The sequence below is a fragment of the Petaurus breviceps genome, unplaced genomic scaffold (genome assembly GCF_028583685.1).
Source record: "Petaurus breviceps papuanus isolate PSGF00001 unplaced genomic scaffold, PetGlider_PUasm1.0 126, whole genome shotgun sequence".
Lineage (NCBI taxonomy): Eukaryota > Metazoa > Chordata > Mammalia > Diprotodontia > Petauridae > Petaurus > Petaurus breviceps.
The window spans coordinates 9881047-9906251 of record NW_027185655.1 but is presented as its reverse complement, the minus strand read 5'-3'; the positions used below and the strand labels follow the sequence as shown (position 1 = coordinate 9906251).

The 25205-nt window shown below is 40.3% G+C and overlaps 1 protein-coding gene across 2 annotated transcripts in view; it reads right to left on the bottom strand.

Annotated features, from left to right (window-relative positions):
• The window catches only part of FRAS1 (Fraser extracellular matrix complex subunit 1), a 485111-nt gene that overhangs the window by 116603 nt on the left and 343303 nt on the right, over nt 1-25205 (bottom strand). For both annotated transcript variants that reach the window (XM_069092754.1, XM_069092760.1), the window contains 4 exons: nt 15859-15973; nt 15181-15318; nt 7560-7592; nt 1174-1305 (listed from right to left, as the gene is read on the bottom strand). In XM_069092754.1, the coding sequence (XP_068948855.1) occupies nt 1174-1305; nt 7560-7592; nt 15181-15318; nt 15859-15973 (418 nt within the window). The remainder of the gene's footprint in view (nt 1-1173; nt 1306-7559; nt 7593-15180; nt 15319-15858; nt 15974-25205) is intronic.

The following is a 25205-nucleotide window of genomic DNA, read 5'->3' as shown; positions in this document are numbered from 1 at the left end:
ATAATTTAATCCCTTATCTTTCAAGAGGTGAGAACATTTTTAAAAAGAGGATACATCTAGGGGCAGCTAGGTGGTGCAGTGAGTAAAGCGCCGGCCCTCGAGTCAGGAGGACCCGAGTTCGGTTCTGGCCTGAGACACTTAATACCCACCCACCCACACACACAAAATACTAGCCGTGTAACCTTGGGCAAGTTACTTAACCCCAATTGCCCTCCAAAAGGCAAAAAAAAAAAAAAAGGATACATCTTAGTCCAAATGAATCTCCAACTGGTTGAAATCCATAGACTGTTAAAGTAAAATGAAAGAATTCTGAATTCTGGGCAATATGGGGGAAGATACTTTGAGGTAGGAAGCCACCATGCAGGTGGCCAGCCTTGATTCCTTCAGAATCAGTTCCCTCTCTGCATTTTCCTTTGTTTACTTTTTCTCCTTCTTTCTCTTGAGTCCACGGGTTCTCAACTAGCTTCACACTGTTTTCTTCATCTTAACTCCTCTGGAAATATGAGGTCTCTGTGAGTAGGTATGGCAGTATTGGGGTAACCATGCTCACAGCCAATGGTAGTCATAAGCTATTTCTGAGTCGAGTATTTAGATATCGGGGGCTGTTGCTACACGTTCCCAAAGATGGCTGATGAGAAACATTTCCCAGCTAATCATGCTCATTGCCTTATTGCCAAAACACATTCCCACAAAAGAAAATAAACAAATTCCTAATGACAAAGCATTAAAAAATGTGAACCTGACAGTGACTCTAGTCCCCCTGACACTTCATACCCTCCTAAATTGCTCTATTTTTCTCCCATTTATACTTTTCTTTTCTAAGTTTGTTGAAGAGAAAACAACAATGTTTCAGAGTGAAATTTTCTCTTTGCTCTCTTTGACTTTAGAGATGGCAATAAATCAAATAACTGGAAACTTGGAAATTCATTCTCTGTCACCTTGTACCAGTGAGAAGTGCCCTCCAAAGGGTTTATTTCCATCCCATTTATATGTATATGGGAAAGTGGAGGGTCAAAGGTGAGAACAAACCAATGCCTGTGTCTTCTGAAAGGAGATAGTTATAACCTCTTGTTGCCAGTTGGGACAGGCTCAATACATCCAGAGGGATCGGTGTCTTAATAGAGCTGCATTTCAAAAACCACTTCTCTCCACCACCAGATTGATCTTCCTTACCCACATTAGCTTGGCCTCCTCGGCTGACCTCGAGAAATGGAACTGTGATCTGGAACAGCGGGGGTTGCTGATGAATGGGAAGCAAGTGGATGGTAAACATCATTTCTTCTGTTGTGTGTTCTCCATCTGAAACTGGAAGGGATGAAAAGCCACATAAATAAATCAACTTGTAGTCTGAAGACACACAGGTTGTTTTCTATGTGTATGGAGCCCACAGATTTCTGAGATTGCTGCAGCACTCTGAAAAAATCCTAGCAAATCAGGAAAGAAGGAAATAATGCCATACTCGGAACAAAACTAGCAAAGCATTTTACACTGGGGAAGAAATTGCTGAAAAGATCACAATGACACAATCAGACGAGACTGTTAATTCTACAGTGAGGTGATTTTGATAAATGTTTATGAAAAATATTAACATAAGAGTATTCTCTTGCTGAGGAGGTAAAGAAAGGCATTTATTTACTTATTCATAGACTTCTTTGGATTGGTTCATTCTTCTGGATCTCTAGAGATGAGTTTTCATTCTTGCAGTCTTCTTTTTCAAAGAAGCAGGTGCTTCCATAATGGAAGGAAGCTTTGTTCTAACAACAACAAAAATAACAACACAAACTCCACATTTATAACAAAGTGGGGTGTGTGTGCGCACAAGAATGATTGTGATGAGTTATTTCAAAGACAAGAAAATGGAGACGATGTAATTTTCATTTATTTAGCATGCTCTACATACCACATAAAGAATATATAATATCTAATAGAATATGTATTATATAAGAATATATAATATTATATAAGAATATATAATATTATATAAGGATATATAATATCTAATATTATATAAGAATATATAATATTATATAAGAATATATAATATCTAATTTTCCTGGGTTCCCTGAAAAGCAAGGAACTATTCATCTCCTGGAAGAAAAAAAAGAATTATTACTATCACCTTCTTTCTCAGGCTCATCAAAAAACACATACTTTTTTTTTCTTTTTTTTTTTTGGAAGGCAATTGGGGTTAAGTGACTTGCCCAAAGTCACACAGCTAGTAAGTGTGTCAAGTGTCTGAGTCCAGCTTTGAACTCAGGTCCTCCTGACTCCAGGGCCGGTGCTCTATTCATTGTGCCACCAAGCCACCGCAAAACCATATTTTTCTGTAAGGAAGGAAGTAAACAAGTCTCACAACAATCCTGAGAGGTAGGTACTATTATCACTCCCATGATACAGATGAAGAAACTGGGGCAGGAGGGATTAAATGATTTGCCCAGGGTCACACAGCTGCTAAGTGTCTGAGGCTGGACTTGAACTCAGGTCCTCCTAACCTTAGGACCAACACTCTATCCACTGGACCATCCAGCTATGAGTCTTTTAAAAATTATGAACTAGGGGTGGCTAGGTGGCACAGTGAGTAAAGTGCTGGCCCTGGAGTCAGGAGGACCTGAGTTCGGATGTGACCTCAGACACTTAACACACACAAATAACAACAAAAAAAACCTAGCCATGTGACCTTGGGCAAGTTACTTAAACCCAATTGCCCTCCAAAAAGCAAAAAAAAAAAAAAATTATGAACTAGAAAATTATCAGCAAACACAAATATTTCCATATACAAAAAAGACAAGGAAAAAAAGATTGTATATAAGCATATGCAAAATGTTTTATACACGTATATATGAATACACATAAAAATTGAACTTGGTGGTGCCAACACTGCCCTTTCATGTTTTTCTAAAAGGTAGGTTTCATGTATCCTGAAATAACTACTTTTGAAAGAATAGTTATAATTACCTGAGAACGAGTTAGATTACATTTGGGGAACTAAACAACATTTTCAATGACTCTAAGTTCCCTTAGACAAAAACTCATCATCTTTAACATGGATATTCTCCTAGTAATTCTCTGTGGTTGAAAAGCATACAGTAAAACAATTTTGGAAGAATCAAAATGGTGGGTGACTCAACAAGCAAGAGAAAATCATACATAGGCCAGCATTACTAACCCTATGACCCATTGCCATTATGACATCCATGACATGTATAATGGTGTAAAAGTGTATGGGGGAAATGGGGTGGAGAAGGTGATCAGAAAAGGTAGGCATATCACATAGAGAGTTAAGGCAGATAAAGGATGAATAGTCCAAGGGCTGCAATGGTGCCCGCATACTGGTAAAGGACCTTGAACAAGGTCTCCAGCACAATGGGCACAGCTCCAATGGTGGATTATGGGAGGACAGAGACAGAGATCACACAAGAGGAGAGGCCTAGATGGGCTTTACTGGCATATGGCATCTAGTAGGTCCTTAATAAATTCACAAAAGGTCAAGGTCTCCCACTGCATCCAGGACATCTCCAGTCATCCTAATCTATATCTCCACTGGACCCAGATGGCTGTGGAGGAAAAAGTGAGGCTGTTGACTTTGCACAGCCCTCTCTCACTTTAATCCAATTCACTTGCATGTCATGGCATCACCTCCATGATGTCATGGTCTTCTTTAAGAATGAAGGACAAACAATGATAAAAATAAATGTACATTCATTGATTGCTTGAACTTATTTGAGAAGAGATCAGGAAAAATTATTATTCTTATATTAAACATGAGCTCCTATGTTGGATTGAAAAACCTTGCTCTGAGTGCTATTCTTCTTCTGATAATTTATTGAGATAATCCCTAATTGAGATAATTCCGCATTTGCTTAGAAAGGCAGTGAAGGATAAAGGAATGAGTCTGATTCTACCATTTGGTCATGGGCAGTGCACATAGAGTGCTAAACCTAGAGTCAGGAAGACTTATCTTTCTGAGTTCAAATCCAGCCTCAGACACTTACTAGCTGTGTGAACCTGGGCAAGTCACTTGACCCCATTTGCCTCAGTTTCCTCATCTGTAAAATGAGTTAGAGAGGGATACTACAGTACCTTTGTCAAGAAAATTCCAAATGGGGTTACCAAGAGCCAGACGTGACTGAAATGAATGAACAACAGCAAGAACAACAAAATTCTTGGTCACGTCACAGAGTCTCAGTTCCAACTTTCTCATCAATAAATGACATTGAGTTCATCTGGTTAGATGACCTCTGAAGTCCCTTCCAACTCTAAATCTTTCAGGTTCTATGAACTATGAACATAAGCCACATTTCATCAATAAATGATTCTATTTCCTTGAGTTCTCTAGAGGTCTACTTGGCATAAAATTACTGCTAGGTTTATGCTACCAAGGCAGCAAGAAGAAACCTACTCCTATCAGAACATCGCTGGATGCTAATCATATACAGTGAAGACAATATCACAACAGGTCATCTTCCAAAGGAATGGAACAGAAAGCTAATATAGACATACTATGGTCCCAGTATTAAGTCACCACTAGACCCAACACTACCACTGCAGCTGACTTTTGCCCTGGTCCAGAATGAGAAATAAGCTCATCCCTGTGTTGACCTCAGCAGTAATCCCGACTCTAATCCGGCCTTTCCTTGCTAGTCTTAATGGGAATAGTTGCTAAGACTCCATAGACAGAGGGTCTTTTCTACTCATAGAACTCTACTCCACACCCTCACAGCTCACTCCTCCCTGATACCCCATGGTAGGAGTCAACCTCTTGTGCCATATTTCTTTAGATTTTATGATAAACGTGGTGACCTTGCTAGTCTGGGATGAGGGGGTGACAGGTAGAAGAGAAAAAAGGATTCATGAATTTTGAGGTCGTCTGTCTTTTTTTTCCAAAAAAATCTTTTTTCTTCATGTTTACCTTAATGGTGTCTTAAAAAATTGTCCGTGTTTTGCTACAATTTATACAGTCCCTAATGATGGGGTCAGTTTGGACTGTTCCTAAATGACCGTCATGCACTGCTCCTCTAACTGGGAAAGGGAGAAGATACAGCATCTGCAACAGACTTAGGCCAGAGAGAAGACATGGGTTCTGTTCTGATGCTGCTTACTGTCTCAAGAGGATCTAAAAACTTGTTTATCCAAAGGGAACATGACACTGAGAACACCAAATGACAAGTTCACATGCTTCCTTCTCTCCCCAGTAATCTCTCCTTTCGTGACTTTATTCACACGAACACTGTCACATGTAAGAACCCTAAGCTGTTGCTCTAAAGCAAAACTTTTCCATGATTTAAATGATGATTCCATGATCCCACCACTTCAAAAGGGAATTTTACAGGAATACAAACCAAAAAACAAAAACTCTTACCTACTGAAATCACCCCTGATTCTCTTCCTCTGTTAACATACACATTTTCCCAGTGATCACCCTTGATTTTTCTGCACCATTTGACACTACTGAAGATCATCTCCTCCTGGCTACTTTATCTGTCTCTAGGTTTTAACGACACTGTTTTCTCCCGATTCTTCTCCTATCTATCTGATGACTCCTCAGTCTCCTTTGCTGGATTTTCACCCACCAACCACTATTTCACTTGGTGATCTTATCAGCTCCCATGAGCTCAGTTATCATCTCCATGCAGATGATTCCCAGATGTATATATCTTCTCTAGTCTCTTTTGACCTCTACAGCATCAACTGTTTCTTGGATGTCTCAAAGTGGATGCCCCTTAAGATCTCAAACTCAGTACTTTCAAAACTGAGCTCATCTTTGCCCCCAAACTCTCCCCCTTTTCCAACTGTCTTCTTATAGTTGAAGGCACCATTACTCTTACATGAGGCAGGTTCATCTTTGATTCCCTGCACTCACCTCACATAGCCAATGTGTTGCCAGATCCTGTCATTTCTGCCTTCCCAACATTCCTATATATTATATTCTCTCCACTCACACAGCCACTAAAGACCCTTGTCACCTCTCACCTGGATATTGCAAAAACCTTCTTGTTCTCCTTGTCTCAAGTCTCTCCACACTCCAATACATCTTCCACTCAGATGCAAAAGAGATCTTCCCAAAGCACACATCTGACCACATCACCCTCCTCTCCTTCCCCAAGTCAGTAAGTTTCAATGGCTTCCTATTTCCTCCAGGATCAAACAGAAAATTCTGTGTTTGGCATATCTATTTCCATACCCCTTATTCTTCAGTGACACTCACCTGACTTTCTGTTCCTCCCATATAACATTCCATTTGGTGATCTTACGACTTTGCATTGATCCTACCCCATAACTGAAGTATGTGCACTCTCTCTCTCTTACTCACTCTCCCTCCTTCTCGTTCTGTGTAGTCAGTAAAGAACCAGCCCCAGAGTTATGCAGATCTGGGTTTAAGTCCTTTACTTGACACATACTGGTTCTTTGAGACTGGGCAGTAAGTTACTTAACCTCTCAATGCCCCAGGCAACCAGTGGTGATCCACATTGGCAGAGGGAGTTTTTTCATTGGTACTTCTTTACAAAATGAAGTCATAAGTCTAGATTGCAGTAACATACACACATATACTTACATGTACATACATTTCATATTCACATTTCCAAATATCAATAAAGTCCACATAGAGATCTTGGCAAAAAGTCATCTGTAGCCCACCATGTTAATATGTGTTGGGCATCTGGACTATCATGAACATCTTTGTATAAATTACTTTTACTATGTTTTTAGATTATTTCTTGTTGTACATTCCTCAAAGTTGCATTTCAGAGACAAAGGAATGAATAGTAGGACAGTTTGTATCACATATTGCCAGACTATTCTCCAGAAAGAGATCCAATTATAGCATCACCATAATGAGCAAGCATATGTCTCTTCCCAAATCACCACCAATATCAGGCCTTGCCTTTTCTTTGAGTGGCTAGTTTAGTGGTGTGTGATGGTGCCACATGTTTTTACCTGTACAAGCAACAGCTTACTCAGGTATAGAAATAAGTATTATGCACTAATTGACCTGATCAAGCCATCAGGGCTGGATTGATGAGGTTGGTCTAAATTAGGCTGGTTTAATCCTTCTTTGTTTCATTATCACGAGAATCTGTATCCATGAGGGGACAATGTTTCTCTGCAGAAACACACACTTACTTCGCCTTAGCTCTGAGATATGGTGAAGAATCAAGAGGGCTTAGTCAGCAAGAGGTGACAGTAATAAGTAGGGCAAAGGCCAATGCAAAACCATTAAGTCAAAGAGAATTTTTGCACACCTCATGGATTTTAAAGAATAAAATTACAAACAATTGTTAGATGAAGCTTATTACGCAATTTTTTGCTGTTGAAAGCCAGCAAAACCCAGGTATAAACAAAATAGACTCATAGGTTCTTAGGCTGGTTTACTTTCTTCCATGCATATTAATTTAAACCAACAGTTAGATATCTATTTTAGAAGACCTAGTTGCTACATGGTCTTTATATAAGCTCTAGGAAATAGCTTTAGGTGGAGACAGGGGAGAGAAAGAGGAAGCAGGTTAGGAAAGGGCAAAGAAAATGGCATCATCTAACAAAAGGAAAAACGGTTCTCATACCTGTGAAACGGAAGTTCACGGATTCTGGGAGACCTGGAAGAACAAGGATATGGATGTAAGTGTCCTCGTCATTTCTTTCTTTATAGCTTTTAAATGTTTTTTGTTTTTACATTGTTCTTTTTAAAAATTTCCTTATTTTTTACTTTCGACATTCACTTCCATAAGTTTTAGATTTTCTCCTCCCCCTCTTCTCCCTCCCTCCCCAAGATGGCATGTAATATGATATGGTTCTACACATACATTCCTATTAAACACATTTTCACATTAGTCATGTTGTATAGAAGAATTATAACAAATGGGAGAGTGTTGTCATCACTTCTGACTGGAACGGAATACAGATTAAGGAGTCAGGGTTTGAGGATAAATTGGAAAAACTGGGGCAGAGGTGAGAAGTAAGAGCTATCCTACATTGTCCTAGCCTAGAGGAAATCACAAGGTCCTTCACCATTATTATGCGGAATTTAACTCTAACACTGTATATTAAGTAACAACAAAATCCTACAATCAGATAAATCTTCATCATGGCAGTTACAGTGATTTAGAGCACATCCTTTCAGACTCTGTTTTATCAGTACATAAAATCCTACAAACCAGTGAATGCTGGGGAATAGCATATATCATAACAAGGGATTCTGATAGGCCAGTTTCAATGGAGAATTGAATGATGCCTGAGAATATGATGTATGCACTAAATTAGCAAGAGGAGATTTAACGCATGTGATTTACTCCCAAGATAATCTAGGCTTCTCCAAGACATAGCATAGAGTAATGGGCAGAGCGCTAGGCTTAGAGACAGCAAACCCTTGTACAAATCCCATGGCTGACCCTTTAACAGCTGTCTGATCATGGGTAAGTGACTAGGCTTTCCTGGAACCTGACTAGTTTCCTCAGTTATAACTACCATGGGGTAATAATGCTTATAAGATCTTTCTCACAGAAACAGTGAGACTCAAACAAGAAAATGAATACGCAAAAGCCCTTTGAGAACGTAATGCCAGGTACAAATGTTTTATCATTTTCTTCCTCCTTTTTAGGTGAGGCTCAAATAAAGAGTTGGAGTACAAGTCACTATCCTACCATTTTTTTGTACTGAATGTTATTTGCACCATGGCTCAAGTGGATACAATCACTGCTTTTTATAGCTCAATAAAAGGACGTTCATCCTCTGTTGTCTTTTATTTTGAAGAGGACTGATGACATCACAGGGTGATGTCCTGAATCAAGTATGAATTGGATCTAAAGTGAAAGAGTTGCACAAAGGGTCAGCCTCACTCTCTCTTCCAGAATCATCAAAGTCCAGTGACAAGAAAAAAGTCAAGATGTCTGACAACGGATTGAGATGTAGTGGATGACCATGGTGTCTTTCATGTCAGACCAAGCTCTAGGCACTCCATCATAGTGCCTGTTTCAGCTGCCTTTATGACTATTGGAATCAACTGTTCTCATCTGTTCATTCCACCTGAAGAAGTCTTCACATACCTGGGGTAGACATCCTCTCAACTCACTGATAGGTTTGCGACCTGTCAATGATTTTCCATTCCAGTTTGGTTTATTTGCTAAAATCTCAAGAATATATGGGGGTTTGTATTTGTAGAACAGGGAGATTTATCACCTCTAAGTTTCTAAAATACAGTGAGCTTTTGTGGTGTAATTCTCACCACCGGGTCATGGTTTACTAAATTTTTGATATAAGCTAAATTTTTGCATGCAATTTTGCATGGATATTTTCCATGGTTCCTACTATTCTGTTGCATCATTAGTATTGATATTTAAGAATAGGTCTCTTAAGTATAACCTTTTTGTCATTTCTGGTGATAATGAACTGGTCCTGAATCATTATCATAACCCCTTACCATTTTTATAAGTAAATCTGTATGACTCAATTATTTATTTGTTGCTTCTTTATAAACAGACTGCTGATTGAGCTCATGTGGATGTCACCCACTAAGTACCTTTTGATTCCATCCTGGGATCTTTGCTATTTCACAGACACTCTGTGAAGATAAACCAAATCCAGCAGCATGTACCTGTTATTAAGCTTTACAACTGCTTTATGAAATTAAGTCTGTTTATTACAAAACTATTTCCATATTTCACATTGCCTTCTATTCTTTTATTTGTTTGGATCTGTTTAACAGCATCTTGATTTCTCATAAAGTCATTAGCTTCCATTTGCTCCAATCTAATTCTGAAGCAATGATTCTCCTCACTGAGCTTTTGAGATTCTTTTTCCATCTGGCAAATTTGACTTTTTAAGGCATTCTTCTCCTCATTGCCTTTTTGAGCCTCCTTTGCCATTTGAGTCAGTCTGTTTTTTAAGGTATTATTTTCTTCAGTCAGGTTGTTGACTCTCATTTCATAATTTTCTTGCATTGTTCTCATTTCTCTTCCCAATTTTTCCTCCACTTCTCTTATCTGCTTCTTAAGGTCCTCTATGGCCTGTAACCAGCTCGTATTTTCCTTTGAAGGTTTTGGTGCAGGAGTTCTGACTTCACTGATTTCCTCCTGTTCCATGCCTTGCTCCTTCTTATCCCCAAAATAGGAGTGTAATGTTGGAATCTTCTGTCTGCTTTGTTTCCTTTGCCTGCTCATTTTGCCACTCAATTACTTGACTTTTGGGTTTTTTTGCCACAGTAGGTCTCTGCCACCAGACAGGGGAGCTTTTGTCCCAAACGCTGGGGTTTTCTCAGCTGCTGGAGGTATTAGATGGGTGCCCTCTCTGAGGTCTCCACACGCTCTGGCAGGCTGGACACACACCCCAGGACCTCCACCCTAGACTGCAATCCAGATCCAAGCAGGTTAAAGCAAGAGCGATTACCCCTCATACTGGTGCTTGGTCCCCCTACACTCTGCAGGCCAGGAGCTGAAGCCACCACGTGGCGCTGGCAAGCTGTGCTGGCGTCTCAGCGGTTTCTCGCCCCGGGGGTAAAAGCCATGCACTCCCACTTACTGGGTCTCAAATTCCAGACTGCACTGGCCTCTCACCTTGTCCTTCGCATCTATGTATTGATAAATCTGGAACCGTCCACAGCTGCTGCTGATCTGGAGTCCCTCTGGCTGGCGGCTGGTCAGGCCCGCCCTGGGGCTAAAGCCTCGGCCCGGTGCTGGGCTCGGCTCCCAGAGCTTTGCGCTGGCCTATTCCTGCCGGCCTGCCGGGCTGTTTTCATCAGGGGGTTAGCTTCTCTGTGTCATTTTGTGGGTTCTGCAGCTGCAAAGTTTGTTTAAAGTCCCCTTTTTACATGGATTGGGGAGGGTGGAAGCCGGAGCCGCGGGAGGGTCGTGCTTCTTCTCCGCCATCTTGGCTCCGCCCCCCAAAACTATTTCCATAAACGTTTTATCTTTTGCAAGTTTTACCTCCTGACAGAAAAGTTAAAGATTCAAAGTATAGGATGAAACTCTTTTTTCTTTTAACCCTGCCAACATGGCAATTTGTTTTGTTTAACTATGCAAATTTATTACAAGGATTTTAGTTTTTAAATTTTTAATTTAATTTTTAAAATACTGTAGGGTTTTTTTGTTTGTTTGTTTGTTTGTTTGTTTGTTTTGCGGGGGAAGCCTTTTGCCTCTAATGTTGTGCATATTATTGAACCAAGAACAAATTTTAAGGCTCATTTTACTCCACCATCTTGGCTCCACCCCTAAGACTCATTTTAAATAGATGTCAATTGCTCTAAATGTGGTCATTCAATTGACTTTGACACACAATACAAATATCCTGATACCCTCATATTTAGTGTGTTTTGCCTGAGGAGGACCATGGCATTTTTAAGTATCCCCTTTAATCACTGGATTCATATTTAAACTCAAATCCTTCAATTTCTATGTTTCCTTGGGGAACATTAAGAATTGTAAAATTATCAAGTCTAAATGATGTTCCGATAACATTAGAGAAAGTTGCCACAAGATATAGTAAGCGTTTAATGTGCTTTTTCAGTTGAGCTAAATAACTCCATGTCATTCATGTAGATGAAATTATTAATCCAATGTTTTGGTAGGACTTCCTTTTTGACTTGAAAGCCATATTCAGTTCTATTCATGAATGATGCTAGTGGACTTAATGCTGTGCATTATGGGCTTAAGCCATCTCCCTGGAAGATGTCATTCTTTCTACAAATTATTCCTGAGACTAGTTTGGTGGTAGCGTATTTTAAATAGAGAATAGCTTTCCATGTGGACATCAACTGTGCTAGAGTACTATGATCAGATGTATTTTATATATATTTGCAGTAGCTGCTTGAGCCATGAAAATGTAAATGAGTCAAAGGCTTTGTGACATTTGACAAAGGCAGTATAAATGTTGCTTAGATCTCTGGTAGCCTGTTCAATAGCCACTGAATTGATAATGAGTTGTTCTTTATACACCTGGAACATTCTGGTATGCCTTTCTTGCTCCTCAAACAATATATTGTTTTCTCATGTTTATAGATATGTTGAGAGATACAGTCCAAGTATGTTTCATATAAAGTGTGAAACCATGCAGTTGACTTATACCGTGTTTCCCCGATAATAAGACCTATACCGAAAATAAGCCCTCCCCTTACTGTGTAAGATTCCTCTAAAATAAGCCCTCCCCCGAAAATAAGCCCTATTGAAGATTGTTACTGTAGTGAAGGTGATCCCCTGTGCTACACTCTACATTATGCCCTCCCCCCCCGTGAAACGCACGCTGCGCTCCAAGCTGCATCCAATCAGAGCTGCAGCAGTGAGCGCGTCATCCTGTTCTTCCCCAGTGATTTGCTTGCTGGCGCCATTGAGAGCAGTGCCGCAGAGGAGAGCTGAGGCAGGACAACATAAGCCCTCCCCTGAAAATAAGCCCTCTGGTGTTTTTCTTTTCAAAAAAATTTAATAAGACAGTGTCTTATTATCGGGGAAACACGGTATGTAGAGGGGGGTCACTGATGTTCTCACCTTTTTATCATAAATATGTGATGTCTTCTATTAAGAAATATGGTTTCAGAACTATGATCGGCTTAGCTCTTCTCAGCAATACAATGATCCAAGATAATTCCAAAAGACTCATGATGGAAAATGCTATCTGTATCCAGAGAAAAAACTATGGAGTCTGAATGAATATTGAAGTACACAATTTTTACTTTCTGTATTTTTATGGGTTTTTTCCCCTTTTTTCTGTTTCTTCTTTCACAACATGACTAATATGGAAATATGTTCTACATGATTGCACATATATAACCTAAGTGAAATTGTTTGCCATCTTAGGGAGAAGGGAGGGAAAAAAAGAGAGACAGGATTAGGCTTGCAACAGAGAGGAAGCTGGTAATTCGTGTGCCACCGGGCAGTGTTTGAGCCAATGATTTTTTATTTTATCTGGCCCTACCACTTTCCATTTGTGCAAAGAAGCTTCCAGAGTCATTTCCCTCGATGTAACCATTATATTGCTCATTATTTGATGGCACACAAGCTTTCTGTATCTCTTTTCATTCAGTTTGTGCTTTTATTATGTTGAACTTCTTTCAGGTCTATAAACAATAAAAAATTCTTCCTTTTCTTCTTTGGGGCATCTCTCCCACCTCTACTGTCTTTGATTCTAAAGCAGATGGAGTATAGTTTTTGAGTGATGTGGAAATATTCTGTTCCTTCACCACTTTGACTCCTTAGGTGCCTTTATCTTTTAGCTGTCACTTTAAAAATGTTCATTAAAACCATCAAGAATTAGATACATTTTTATTTTCTAGATCCCTTCTGCACTTTTCTTCTCCACAGCCTTTAATCAGACAATATGGCATTCAAATATTCTTCTATGTGCACTGGCTAGATATTGATATAATTTTCCAATTTCTTTCCACAGGTCTTCAATAGTTTTCTCAAAGAGATTTTGCTTATGATGGCATTTGATGTTTGCCCTTGGGAAAAGTCCTCAATAGCTCCTTTCATCCTGTGGTCCTTACCATGGCAACAGCTGCAGCATGTCCTGTTATCACAAATCCTGAAATGTTTGTCAAACATGATGTCAAATTTCGTGAGGATGTGTTCATTTACAATCATTTCCATAGAGAAATAATCTGTTTGGGTAGTTAGTGTATTAGTTTTGGGTAGCTAGGTGACACAGTAGATAGAAAGATCGCTGAATCTGGAGTCGGGAAGACCTGAGTAAAAATCTAGTCACAGATGCTTCCTAGCAGCGAGACCCTGGGCAAATCACTTAACCTTGTTTGCCTCAGTTTCCTCATCTGTACAATGAGCTGAAGAAGGAAATGTCAAAGCATTCTACTATCTTTGCCCAGAAAATCCCAAATGGTGTCACAAAGAGTCAGGTCACAATTGAAACAATAATAAACCTATTAATTAGATTCATGCCATTAAACTCTGAAAAAGCTTTTTTCAAAACTCAATTCTAAGTAGGCCCATCTCCTTTTCAAAAGCACTCAAGACACTGGTGTCATTTTTGCCATTCAGTCCATTACCGGGAAGCCCTTCTGAAATGTGTATTAAAAGTAGATTTCTCAATAATTTCAAGCTCTTCTGCTTTTCCTTCTTGAAATTTAAGACACACCTCAATTTCTGCCCTTCTTTTATCCAATCTGGATTTAGGAATGAAGTTTCCGATGGTGATTATAATGACCGTGATGATTGTACCTGTGATTTCTTTGGTGTACAGAATTCTTACTGAGAAAACTCCAAGTAACACTACAGCTTAGCCCTTCTTGAAAAACGTACAGTCTTGGAGACTCAGTGTCAGGGACGATGAGATGTTGAGTTGCCCAGAGTCAGACAGCCTGCCATCTTTGCATGCTTACTGCTTCTCTCCACGGCTGGAACATTATACAAGAAACTCTTTACATTTGTACAGACAACAAGGAAACAGGATTGAGAGGTTTCATATTTGCTCCAAATCACAGAACTAAACATGGGTGGGAACTGATAATTACTGCCTTTTAGTCAGCAGCTCTACTTATGAGGCCAAGGGGAGGAGAGAAAGGTACCAAGTTTCAGGGGGAATTCAGCCAAGAGGCAAAGGCCTCTGGGCTTATGTGGAGGTATACACATTGATTTTAATGGTATAAGGCACAAACAGGAGAAACATGGGGTATAAAGAGGAAGGAAAGAAATAAGCACCTTCTACATGCCAGGAATGGGTTTACAACTTTGTTGTATCTCAGGACCAGCTTTGATAGACTTTGCTCTTCTCAGCCATGCAAGGCTTTATGACAATTCCAAAAAACTCATGATGGACAATGCTGTCCACATCCAGAGGAAGAACTATGAAATCTGAATGCAGACTAAAGCAGCCTATTCTTTCTCTTTTTTTTCTTTCTCAAGGCTTTTCCCTTCTATTCTGATTCTTTTTTCACAACATGACTAATGTGGAAATATGTTTCATATGACTGTACATGCATAGCCTATATGAGATTAAATGTCATCTTTGGGAGGGGGGAGGGGAAACATTTTAGAACTCAAAATCTTATAAAAGTGAATACTGAAGACTAAAAATAAAGGGGAGGGAACAAACATCTGATTTGATTCTCACAACAACCCTGAAAAGTAGCTGGTGTTATTGTCCTAACTGCACAGAAAGGCTAAGGGAAAAGCTCAGTATAAGCCTGTCACTGATAAAAACCATGAGGTATTTGTTTTCTCTAGGGGAGAGGGGCAAATATGTTACCAGCAAAGGAGAAGGCCATGATCTCTTGGAGATGGGGTGCCGCAGTGGGAGGCCGGTAGATGATTTTTCCTTGGTTAACATCTGCCTGAGTGAAATACCGAATGGGGAAGTGAGGCCTGTCTTTGTGCTCGACGATACCTGAAAGAAAGTGGACAAAGCGTTGTGATATCACCACCAATTCTGTCACTTGACGGAAAGCCCACCACCACCTCATGACTGGCACAGATCCTTCCCTGACCAGGACAACGACTTCAATTCCATGTCAAATATCAGGGTCACAGAGGAGACCCTCTGGCCAAGCCTGACTATCTCAAATAGTAGAGGGCAGGTCTGAAACCCTGCCCAGGGAGAGTCCTGCCCAGACAGCTCCGAACACAAGCAGCAGAAAGGAGATCCTCTCCCTACAAGTGACGCTTCTTCCCGAGCTGAGCCTTATCACAGAAGCGGGGCCCACAATCATTCACTCCCCTGCCAGCCCTCTCCTCTATACAAAAGGGGAGCTATCAACCCTTTGAGAGCAGAAATGAGAACAAGATAACCAGACACGAGTTTCTGTCTGTATACAAGCTAACACTTTAGATGATACAATGGAGCTTTTGAGAGAGGCTAAGTAATAACCCAGCAGCATCTGGACCTTACAGGACTTTTTGGACCAGGCCCGTTTGCTGCAACACTTGCCTTGACTTGGACGCAAAGGAACGGTGATATTGTACACAATCTTTCCACTCGGACTCTCGGAGTCGACGAAAGCAAGGTGGTGGGGCTGTATCACACTCAGCCTGTCCTCCTGAACCTAAAATACAGAGAGAAGAAAACAGGGATTTCAACAAAAACCAAAGCCAGGGGCAGAAACAAGGGAAAGGAATATTTATATAATGTCAGGCACTGTGCTAAGCACTTTTATAATATTATTTAATTTAATCCTCATAACAACTAAGTGCTTATTTATAAATATTTTTAAATTTATAATTTAAAATAAATAATTTATAAATATTTATAAATAAGTGCTTATTATCCCAATTTCTCAGATAAGGAAACTGAGGCAAACAGATTAAGTAACTTGTCCAGGATCACACAGATAGTAAGTCTCTGAGGCTGGATTTGAACACAGGTTTTCCTGACTCCATGTCTAAGCACTCTGTCTATCACATCCCTCATTTCTGACCCATTTCTTATCACTTCCTGACACACAGTAGGTAGCTTAAGGAACAACTGTAGACTGATTGCCTCCTATGCTACAAGGAGGGCATTTAACCCAATTTCTAATTTTAAGCTTAATTAACCCTAATTTATTTACTTACCAGTTAACTTGATATTTTGATGGACCTTTGCCTTTTAATAGTATACGTACTCCCCCTCCCCTGAGGCAAATTACACCTTCTCCTCATTTTATATGATTCAGGTCTATGTCTTCCTGTAAATTATCCTCTGAGAAGCTGCCCAGCATTCTTGTTCTGGCTCCAATTCCATTAAAATCTCAAGGGTACTAACACTTAACTTTCATCCTCACTTTGTGGCTGGCCCATATCTTTTTTTCAAGACATTCATTTCCTCAACGACGGCTTTTATTGTACTTTTTGTCCACAAATTGTCGATGGATTCCAGTTAATAGAGGCGTAAATGAACAGCCACAATTCTACCTCTCTATATGGTGTCTCTTCTTTCCCCTTCAGATTTCTGCTGGTGCCCACTCCAGGGAAGCATATTTTTGATGAGCTATAACCTCCCTACAGCTGAGACTGCTAAGGAGTGTGCAAATAAGACTCAGCATTGAACAATGACAACTCAATTATCATTAATTAGGTTTTGACTGCTCCTGAGAACCCTGACCTATGAGGACTGAGATGTTAGAGGGCTGACTCTTTCCCAGTGTCTTTTGTTTTTCAAAATGACAGATAGCAAATATCAATGAACAAATATGTCCATGAAAAAGAAGGTTGCATATGCAATTGAGTATATGGAGATTACATATTTATTACATAAAGATTAACAGATAAATTAAGTTCAATACACTAGTACTAACACTGTCCTGTTTGTCTGTGTTCCAAAAGCACATTGGGTCAATCTGGAAGACTTTCAGTTCTTATCTGGCCAAAGACACTTCTTACCAAGTGACTTAACCTGTTTGCCTCAGTTTCCTCAACTGTAAAATGAGGGGTAATAACAGCAGCTGCCTCACAGAGTTGCTGAGGAGCAAATGTAATAATATTTGTAAAGTACTGAGCACAGGGCTTGGTAACAGTAGACACTATATAAATAGTGGCTATTACCATTATTACTCTTTTGTATATTTTTTTCATGTTTCACTAACTTGTTCTTTCCTTCCTTCTTTCCCTCCCTCTCTCTTATCTCCCTTTCCTTCCTTCTTTCCTTTCTTTCCTTCCTTCCTTTCTTTCTCTCTTTCTTTCCTCCCTCTCTTCTTTCTTTCTCTCTTTCTTTCCTCCCTCTCTTCTTCCTTTCTCTCTTTCTTTCTTTCTTTCCTCCCTCTCTTCTTTCTCTCTTTCTTTCTTTCCTCCCTCTCTTCTTTCTCTCTTTTTCCTTCCTTCCTTCCTTTCTTTCTTTCTTTCTTTCTTTCTTTCTTTCTTTCTTTCTTTCTTTCTTTCTTTCTTTCTTTCTTTCTTTTTTTCTATCATGTGGCTCCACTTCTCTCTCTCCTCTAGCTTTTCTACTTGGAAATTTAATTACTTGTGGTTCTACTGTGAAAATCAGGCAAACCCCCCTAACTACAAAATCAGGCTCACTATTAACTCCACTTCCACACTTCAGGGAGTCTTTTGTAAATCGAATTAAAAAAAAAACCACTTATAATAGCTAAATTTCTTTAACCTCTCCAGCTCCTTCCCACCCCCTCCACAGATTTTTAAATTTGAAAGGAGTTAAAAAATTATCCTCCCTCCCTAGCAATCTCAGCTCCCCAGGCTACCTATACATATGTGCAATCTATTAGCCCTTAATGGATATTACACCAAGGAAAAAGGAAGTGGGGAAGGCAGGTTCCCATCCTCTCTGCCTTAGTTACCTGCTTCACCAAAAGCAGTTTCTTCACCCTCTGTGTAGCTCAGCCCTCCCTATTCTTCACCTCCTCACCCTCCACTTCATGAAATTTTGAGTTCCTGTAGCCAGTTTTAATATCGGTGGACAAAGTGCCAATGGGGTTGGGGGGAGTGGGGAGAGAGGAGTGCAAATTATCAGAGAAAAATAAAAGCAGCTCATATATGGGTTCCCTTCTCAGCTGCTCAGAGTACCTCCCATTCCAAACTTTTCTAATCCCACCATAGCTGAGAACAAGACAGGCTCCTCTCCACTTTAAAGCCCAGCTTCATTTAGAAGGAATTTGCCTTTTGTGAGAAGGATTAAGCTGGGCCCAGTCATACTGAAGGAGGAGAGGGGCTGCAGTCTATTAGAAAAGCCTGAATGCTCCAGCTGCTTCAAAACGGCCTCCAAGGCACACTTGTCCCAGGAAGAAACATCTTTTGCAGGTTAGGACAAATTCCCTTTAGTAAAGGGTCATATTTCAGGTTGTTGGAATGTAATGAGCTAGGAAAATCAACAAAGTAAACAGGAGCTGGTTCCTCATCCTGAAAGCAGTCAAGCAACAAGTACAAATTTTAAAATGCATGCACACAGCTGGGACTAGCTATATAATGTCCAATGAAGCCCCTACCCTAACAACGTCAACTACTCCTAGGGCCAGAGAACCTCTTTTTAGTCCAGATGACTAAAAATCTGAAATTCCCTCAGTTAAAAGCCCAAGTGACCTTGAGAAAGGGTCCAGGGGTGGGCAACCTGCAGCCTCAAGGCCACATGTGGCCCTCTAGGTCCTCAAGTGCAGCCCTTTGACTGAATCCAAACTTCACAGAATGATTTGTTCCCAGGGGTGGGGAGCCTATGTATGCACACACATACAGGCACAGTACCTGCCAAATGACAACAAACAGGCTGATTTGGGATTTTAAAGAGACTAGGTTGGGAGCCATAGAAATGAGCTACCTTTCCTGATTCTTGCCAAGCCTCTTAAGTGACTTCCTAGGACAGATGAGGCATAGACATTAGTATGCACAGGTGACTGCCTAAAGTTTATTTTACCTTTGAATGATCATCTTTCCTTTTTCTAGTTAACATGTATACTTTATTTTTAATCATTTATGGAATAATATTCTAAATATTTATAATTTGCACATTATTAAGAATTTAAAAAAATATTCATTATAGCTGTCTCATGAGTGATTCAAAAATTTAACACAGTGCCAGACACATAATAAGTTCTTGATAAATGTTTTTCATTCATTTTCTTCCACATTAGATTAATGCATTTTGGAACTGCTCTGATTATGTTTGTACATATTATATACCTAAATATATGTGTGTATATATGTATAGTATATCCATATATAACTTGTTAGTAAGATTACTTGCTTATAAAATTCTGTGAGAGTGATGAGTCAGGAATGCCACAAGGTAGCAGGCCTGGGTGGCTGGGAGGATAAAGGTGCCCTCAGTTATAGTAACAGGGGAATTTGGAAGGGAGTTTCAGAAGATCATGAGTTTTCTTTTGAGAATCTGAGAGGCCTCTGAGATCTCTAGTTTCAAATGCTTGCTAGGCAGTCTATGATATGGGACAGGAACTCAAGAGAAGCTAGGACTGGCTATCCAGGACTTGGGGTTATCTGCAGAGATTCTAATTGAGCCCACGGATGCTGGTAAGATCACCAGGGGAGAGGTTATAGAGAAAAGAGAGGAGAGCCCAGGAGAAAGTCTTAGGGTATACTCATAGTGTGTGGTCATATATGGTATGAATCAAGATCCAGAGGGAAGACTAAGAAGATGTAGAGACAGATGGGAGAGAGGGAAGGAGGGAAAAGAGGAGAAAAAGAGAAGAGGAGATGCAGGGGGGGAGAGAGACAAACACAGAGACAGGTGGGAAGGAAGGAGGGAGGGAGAGGGAGAGGGGGAGGGGGAGGGGGAGGGTAATTGGGTTAAGGAGATGCAGGGAAAGGGAGAAGGGGGGAGGAGGGGAGGGAGGGAGAGAGAGAGGGGGAGAGAGAGAGAGAGATTATGAAAACCCAGAGGAGAGAATATGCAGAGAGAGAAAGCTATCAACAGTGTCAAATGTTGCTGAAAGGCTAAGATTTGGCATTTGAGATAAATTTCTTGAATATTACCAAAAGTTGCTTATCTTTGGGGGGACCCTATGAAATAGCCAGGATCCAAGGGTAGAATCCAAAGGGACTTTATGGGTAGCAGCCACATGAACTCAGACAACAACAATTGAATAAACCAGCATCACTGAAATGACTGGGTGGTACAGATGTGTTTATAGAAATGAAAGGGTTTATAATATGACTCAGCATCATATCATTGCCACCAAAAATTATAGAAAGGCTGTGCTCAAAGAACCAAGATATCTTAATCTTTACAGATGATGCAAAATATTTGGGGGGAAATATGCTATATGTCAAAGCAGATGACATAAATTTAACTCTCAGGGTAGCTAGGTGACACAGTGAATAGAGCACTGGCCCTGGAGTCAGGAGGATGTGAGTTCAAATCCAGCCTCAGACACTTAACACTTACTAGCCATGTGACCTTGGGCAAGTCACTTAACCCCAATTGCCCTACCTTACCCCCTCCAAAAAGAAAAAAAAAAGAAAAAAAAGAAATTTAAATCTCCAATGTCAAAAAAGGCACAATCGGGGGCTAGAATTATATACCATGTAATAACCCCAGTAGACTCCTCACCTGCTAAATGAAGAAGTCCCAGAAAAGTTAAAAAAATATAAGAACAGCTGTAACAGCCCAAAGTCCTTTTTCTGGTGAGTAAGAAATATGATTCTCAGCAAGCTAATAACTACCCAGAAGTCCCACCCTCCACTAGCATGAATCAACCCAAGTTTTAAGTTCCAAGCTCCTGGCTCCCATCTCCCAATCCAGGTAAGAACTCTATGAAACACCCTTACAAGTCACTTGGGCTAGGGTACCCCGTGCCCTCCAGGGACCAAGATGGGTGTCTAATTTCCCTTGGGGGCCTAGTAGGCTTGGCCTGGCCTGCCATTTTCCCTAACTGCCCTTGTTAATATGAGTAGGCTTCAATAAAGCCAGCTTGCTTTTCAGTCCTGTTATGGGCTCCATGTTTCCTTGCATTGGATCTCGGTATCCTGAACCTAAGTCTGCATTAAGACATAATGGAAACTTGTTCCTCTTGACCAACTACACCTCCCTGCGCTCAATTACAAATTCTAAAGATCCTGTTGAGAATTCAGCAGACAAACTGCATTGAACCAGATCATCAATCCTGACAGAACTGCTGCCCACAATTATCTGGGCATAAAATTGATCCTTACAAATTTAAGAACAGCGTAAAAAACATAAACACTGCCATACTGAATGCTCAATAATCTCCCAACTGCAAGGAAGGGAAAGCATTAAAAACGTAGAGACCCAGTAGGAGAAATCAATGCCGTGTGGATGAAGATGAAATGCTGAGAGGGACCTTGGAGATCACTGGATGCAATTCACCTCATCCTGTGAATCAGGAAACTGAAGGCAAATAAATAGATCAAGGTCCCACAGCTGCCTTCCTGATTCCCAAGCCTGATACCCTCTCCACTAAACCATCCAATCTCTCCTGCCATTCTTCTGTATTTTGCTGCTTACATTTTCCTGAAGATGCTTTCCTCCAAGGTGGTTATCTGGTGAATTTTCACCAAACAAGGCCATCCACCAATGAACGAGGGCTACCTGAATCTCAAGTGTGGATAATCTAAGAGCCAGAGCTAATGTTACTTTAACCAGCCCTCACTGTGCCCTAGGAACAGGCTGATGGTTGGGGCCTCTGGTGGAATATTTTTATATTTTTAGTTATGAATGTTCTTAAATTATTTCCCACATAATTTTATTGGTAGACTACTAATAATAAATATCTATAAAAATAAAAATCTATAACATTTTCCTATTGGTGATCTCTCTTATCAGAGAGTCCACATACGTTTATCAATTAAGAACATACATGTGATTTACCATGTCATACCAAATAAATGTTAGCTATTATTATTGCCATTACAATACCACACAACTGCTCCTCTTAGAAAAAAAAAACAACTTTTAGAAAAACAAATGACTCAAAACAACTCAAGCAAAAATGAAGGCGTAAAACGACACGGAGTTAATCGTGTTGAGTTGGTGGACTTTTTCCTATCTTATCAAGGTAACAAAACTTATTCTCACTACACTAGCACTTAATGAATGCATGTTGACTGGCCTTATGAACATTAACTCATTTGTGCTTCATAACAACCTTGTGAGGTAGGTGTTTATTATTTTATTATCCCCATTTTAGAGATAAGGAAACTGAAACTCAGATTTAGTGACTTGTCATTAGCCACTCTTGGGGTTAAGCAGGATTCGGGCCCAGATTCTCTTAATTTTTGGTCCTCCACTCTCTTTGCTATGCCCTAAAGAAGGGACAGGAAACCTGTGGTCTCAACATCACATAAGGGTTTCTCACTCCTTAAGTGTGGCCCTTTGACTCAATCCAAACTTCACAGAATAAAGGGAATTTGTTCTGTAAAACTTGGACTCAGTCAAAAGGCTGCACCCAAGGACCTAGGAAGCTGTATGTGTTCTAGAGGCTGCAAATTCCCCACCCCTGCCCTAAAATCTTTCCCAGAGGTAGGGAACCTATGTGTTTGTGTGCATGCATGCATGTGTGCATGTACATACATATGTATGAGTGTGTGTGTATATACGCAGATGTATGTATGCATGAGTAAAGTTTCCCAAAAAAATTAACCCAAGTTCCTGTAGTCAGAATGATAAATTATGGATTTCATAGTTCTGGTGAATTATGATTTCTTTATATTATTATTTACAGTGTGAATGCGAATGCTACCCATTCATTAAAAACACTCGACTTTTTCCCTTTTTGCCTCTGTCTCACACAAAACCCATCATTTCTGGAGTGGAGTTTGTTTTCTTTGTTGTGGTTCAAGCCTGCAAGCTTGAAATTCAGTCCTGCACAAATATAGGGGCACCAACTAAATGGGGCATCCTGCTGGAAGGCGTCCGGCTTATACACTTAGGGAGACAGCATTATCATTAGCAAGAGCTCCATGGACTCCAGGGCTTAACGAGAGTCAGCATCTGCCAAAGAGTAAAAGGTTATAATATTCCAGAGGAGGGGGATCAGATCAGAAGGAAGGCTTTCACTTCAAAGACAGCCGGCACTTATCTGATCTCATCCATCCGTTGTGCCCTGAGAACATAATGACATGATCCTACCTGTCAGAGAATGCTTAGGGGGTAGTGTATACACCGGGAAGAGCTGGGGAAAGGCTAGGGACTAGGTGGCCTTCAAGCCTGAGGGAGGACCTCTCCAAAGTGCTGAACCTCAAGCTGTTAGTGATGAAAGATGAAGGATCATGACCGCATGGTACCCAACAGTCAAAGACCATTTATAGGTTCTTCCTCCTTATTTAGGATGACAGATACTTTAGGAGCAAGATGTCTCAGCTCTGGCCTGATTCTTCCAGCCCTGAGAGGCAGGGGAGAGGAATTGAGGGCTAACCTTACATTTCTTTTTTTAAATTTTACACTATTGTAATATTCCAAAAAGCTCCCTACATCCTTGGCCTCCCCAACCCACCATCACCAATGAACTCCCCCTTATAAGAAAAAGAGTTTAGTAAAGTCACCTGCCAAGGAGAACTTATCTGGTAGCACAACTCTAGACACCATACATCCCACAGTCCCCCACCTCTCTAGAGGAAAAAGGGAAGTGTGTTTTAAAATTTATTCTTCAGGACCAAGATGAGCTACTCTAATCACTCTATGTTCAGCTGCCTTTTAGTGCTGATTTTACTGAAGTGATGGTTCCTGTGCTGCTGGTCTGTGTATTTATGAAGTGTTCTAATAAGGTATGTCGATGGCATAGTGAGTGGATAGATCCCCAGGCCTGGGATCAGGAAGAGCCAAGTTCAAATCAGGTCTCAGACACTTATTACTTGTGGCTCTCCATATTCCTAGAATACTCATTTTAAATTTTTCTGGAGACAACTGTATTCCATGTCTCATCATATAATAATGTTAGTAAAATACTAGCATTGGTAAAAAAAAAATGAGGCATGCTTTCATGAAAAGCCTGGGGTCATTAGAGAAGCTTTATAATGTCCCCAAAGCAATCCAGTCAGCTTTTCTCCTCCTGCTACTAAAGCAACTTCCAAGCTTTCTCTGACTTTCATGTATTCACTTTTTTCTATAGCACAAGAGTATCCACCTAGGAGATCAGAGTACCTAAGTTCTAAGTCTTTCAAAATGATTCATTTTTCTAATACTGATATTATATTGGTTTTGCTCCCTTCCCTCTGGATCAGTTCATAAAAGACTTTCTATGCTTCACTAAAATGATCTTTTTACCTTATTTTCTATAGCACACTACTGTGCCATCACATCCAGACACCATAATTTGTTCAGTCATTCCCCAACTGCTGGGCATCCCATCACACAAAAAGCTGCTACAAATATTTTTTTCTACATATGGCCTCTTTTCTGCTTTCTCTGATCTCTCTGGGACACAGGTGTGGCCATCATGTAGCTGAGTCCAAGGGCATGCACTCTTTAGTAACTTTTCCTGCATAATTGCAGATGCTTTGGACTCATTCACAGCTCCAATGTGCTATTTTCCCACAGTCTCTTCAAGACAAACACAGGCAGCACAGTGACTTCTCTGGCATGATTCCAAACTGTCTCCCAGAATAGGTGCAAGCTATTCTTCTCCTCTCATTTTCCCCCTTCTTATTCAGTCTCCATCCCTCTGGCTTTCTTCCTCTCAACACCAGTCAGACTTGAATGTGTGTTCTCTGTCAATCTCCTTCTTTCCTGCCTGATATCAGCAGGAGGTACCAAAGGCAAGCGACAGCCTTGTTATATCCCATGCTGAGAAGACAATATCTAAAATATTTGAGTATTATGTTCATTTCCTGATGCCTCTGTTCTCGGCTATGCCCTCAGACAGCAGCTGTGAATTATAC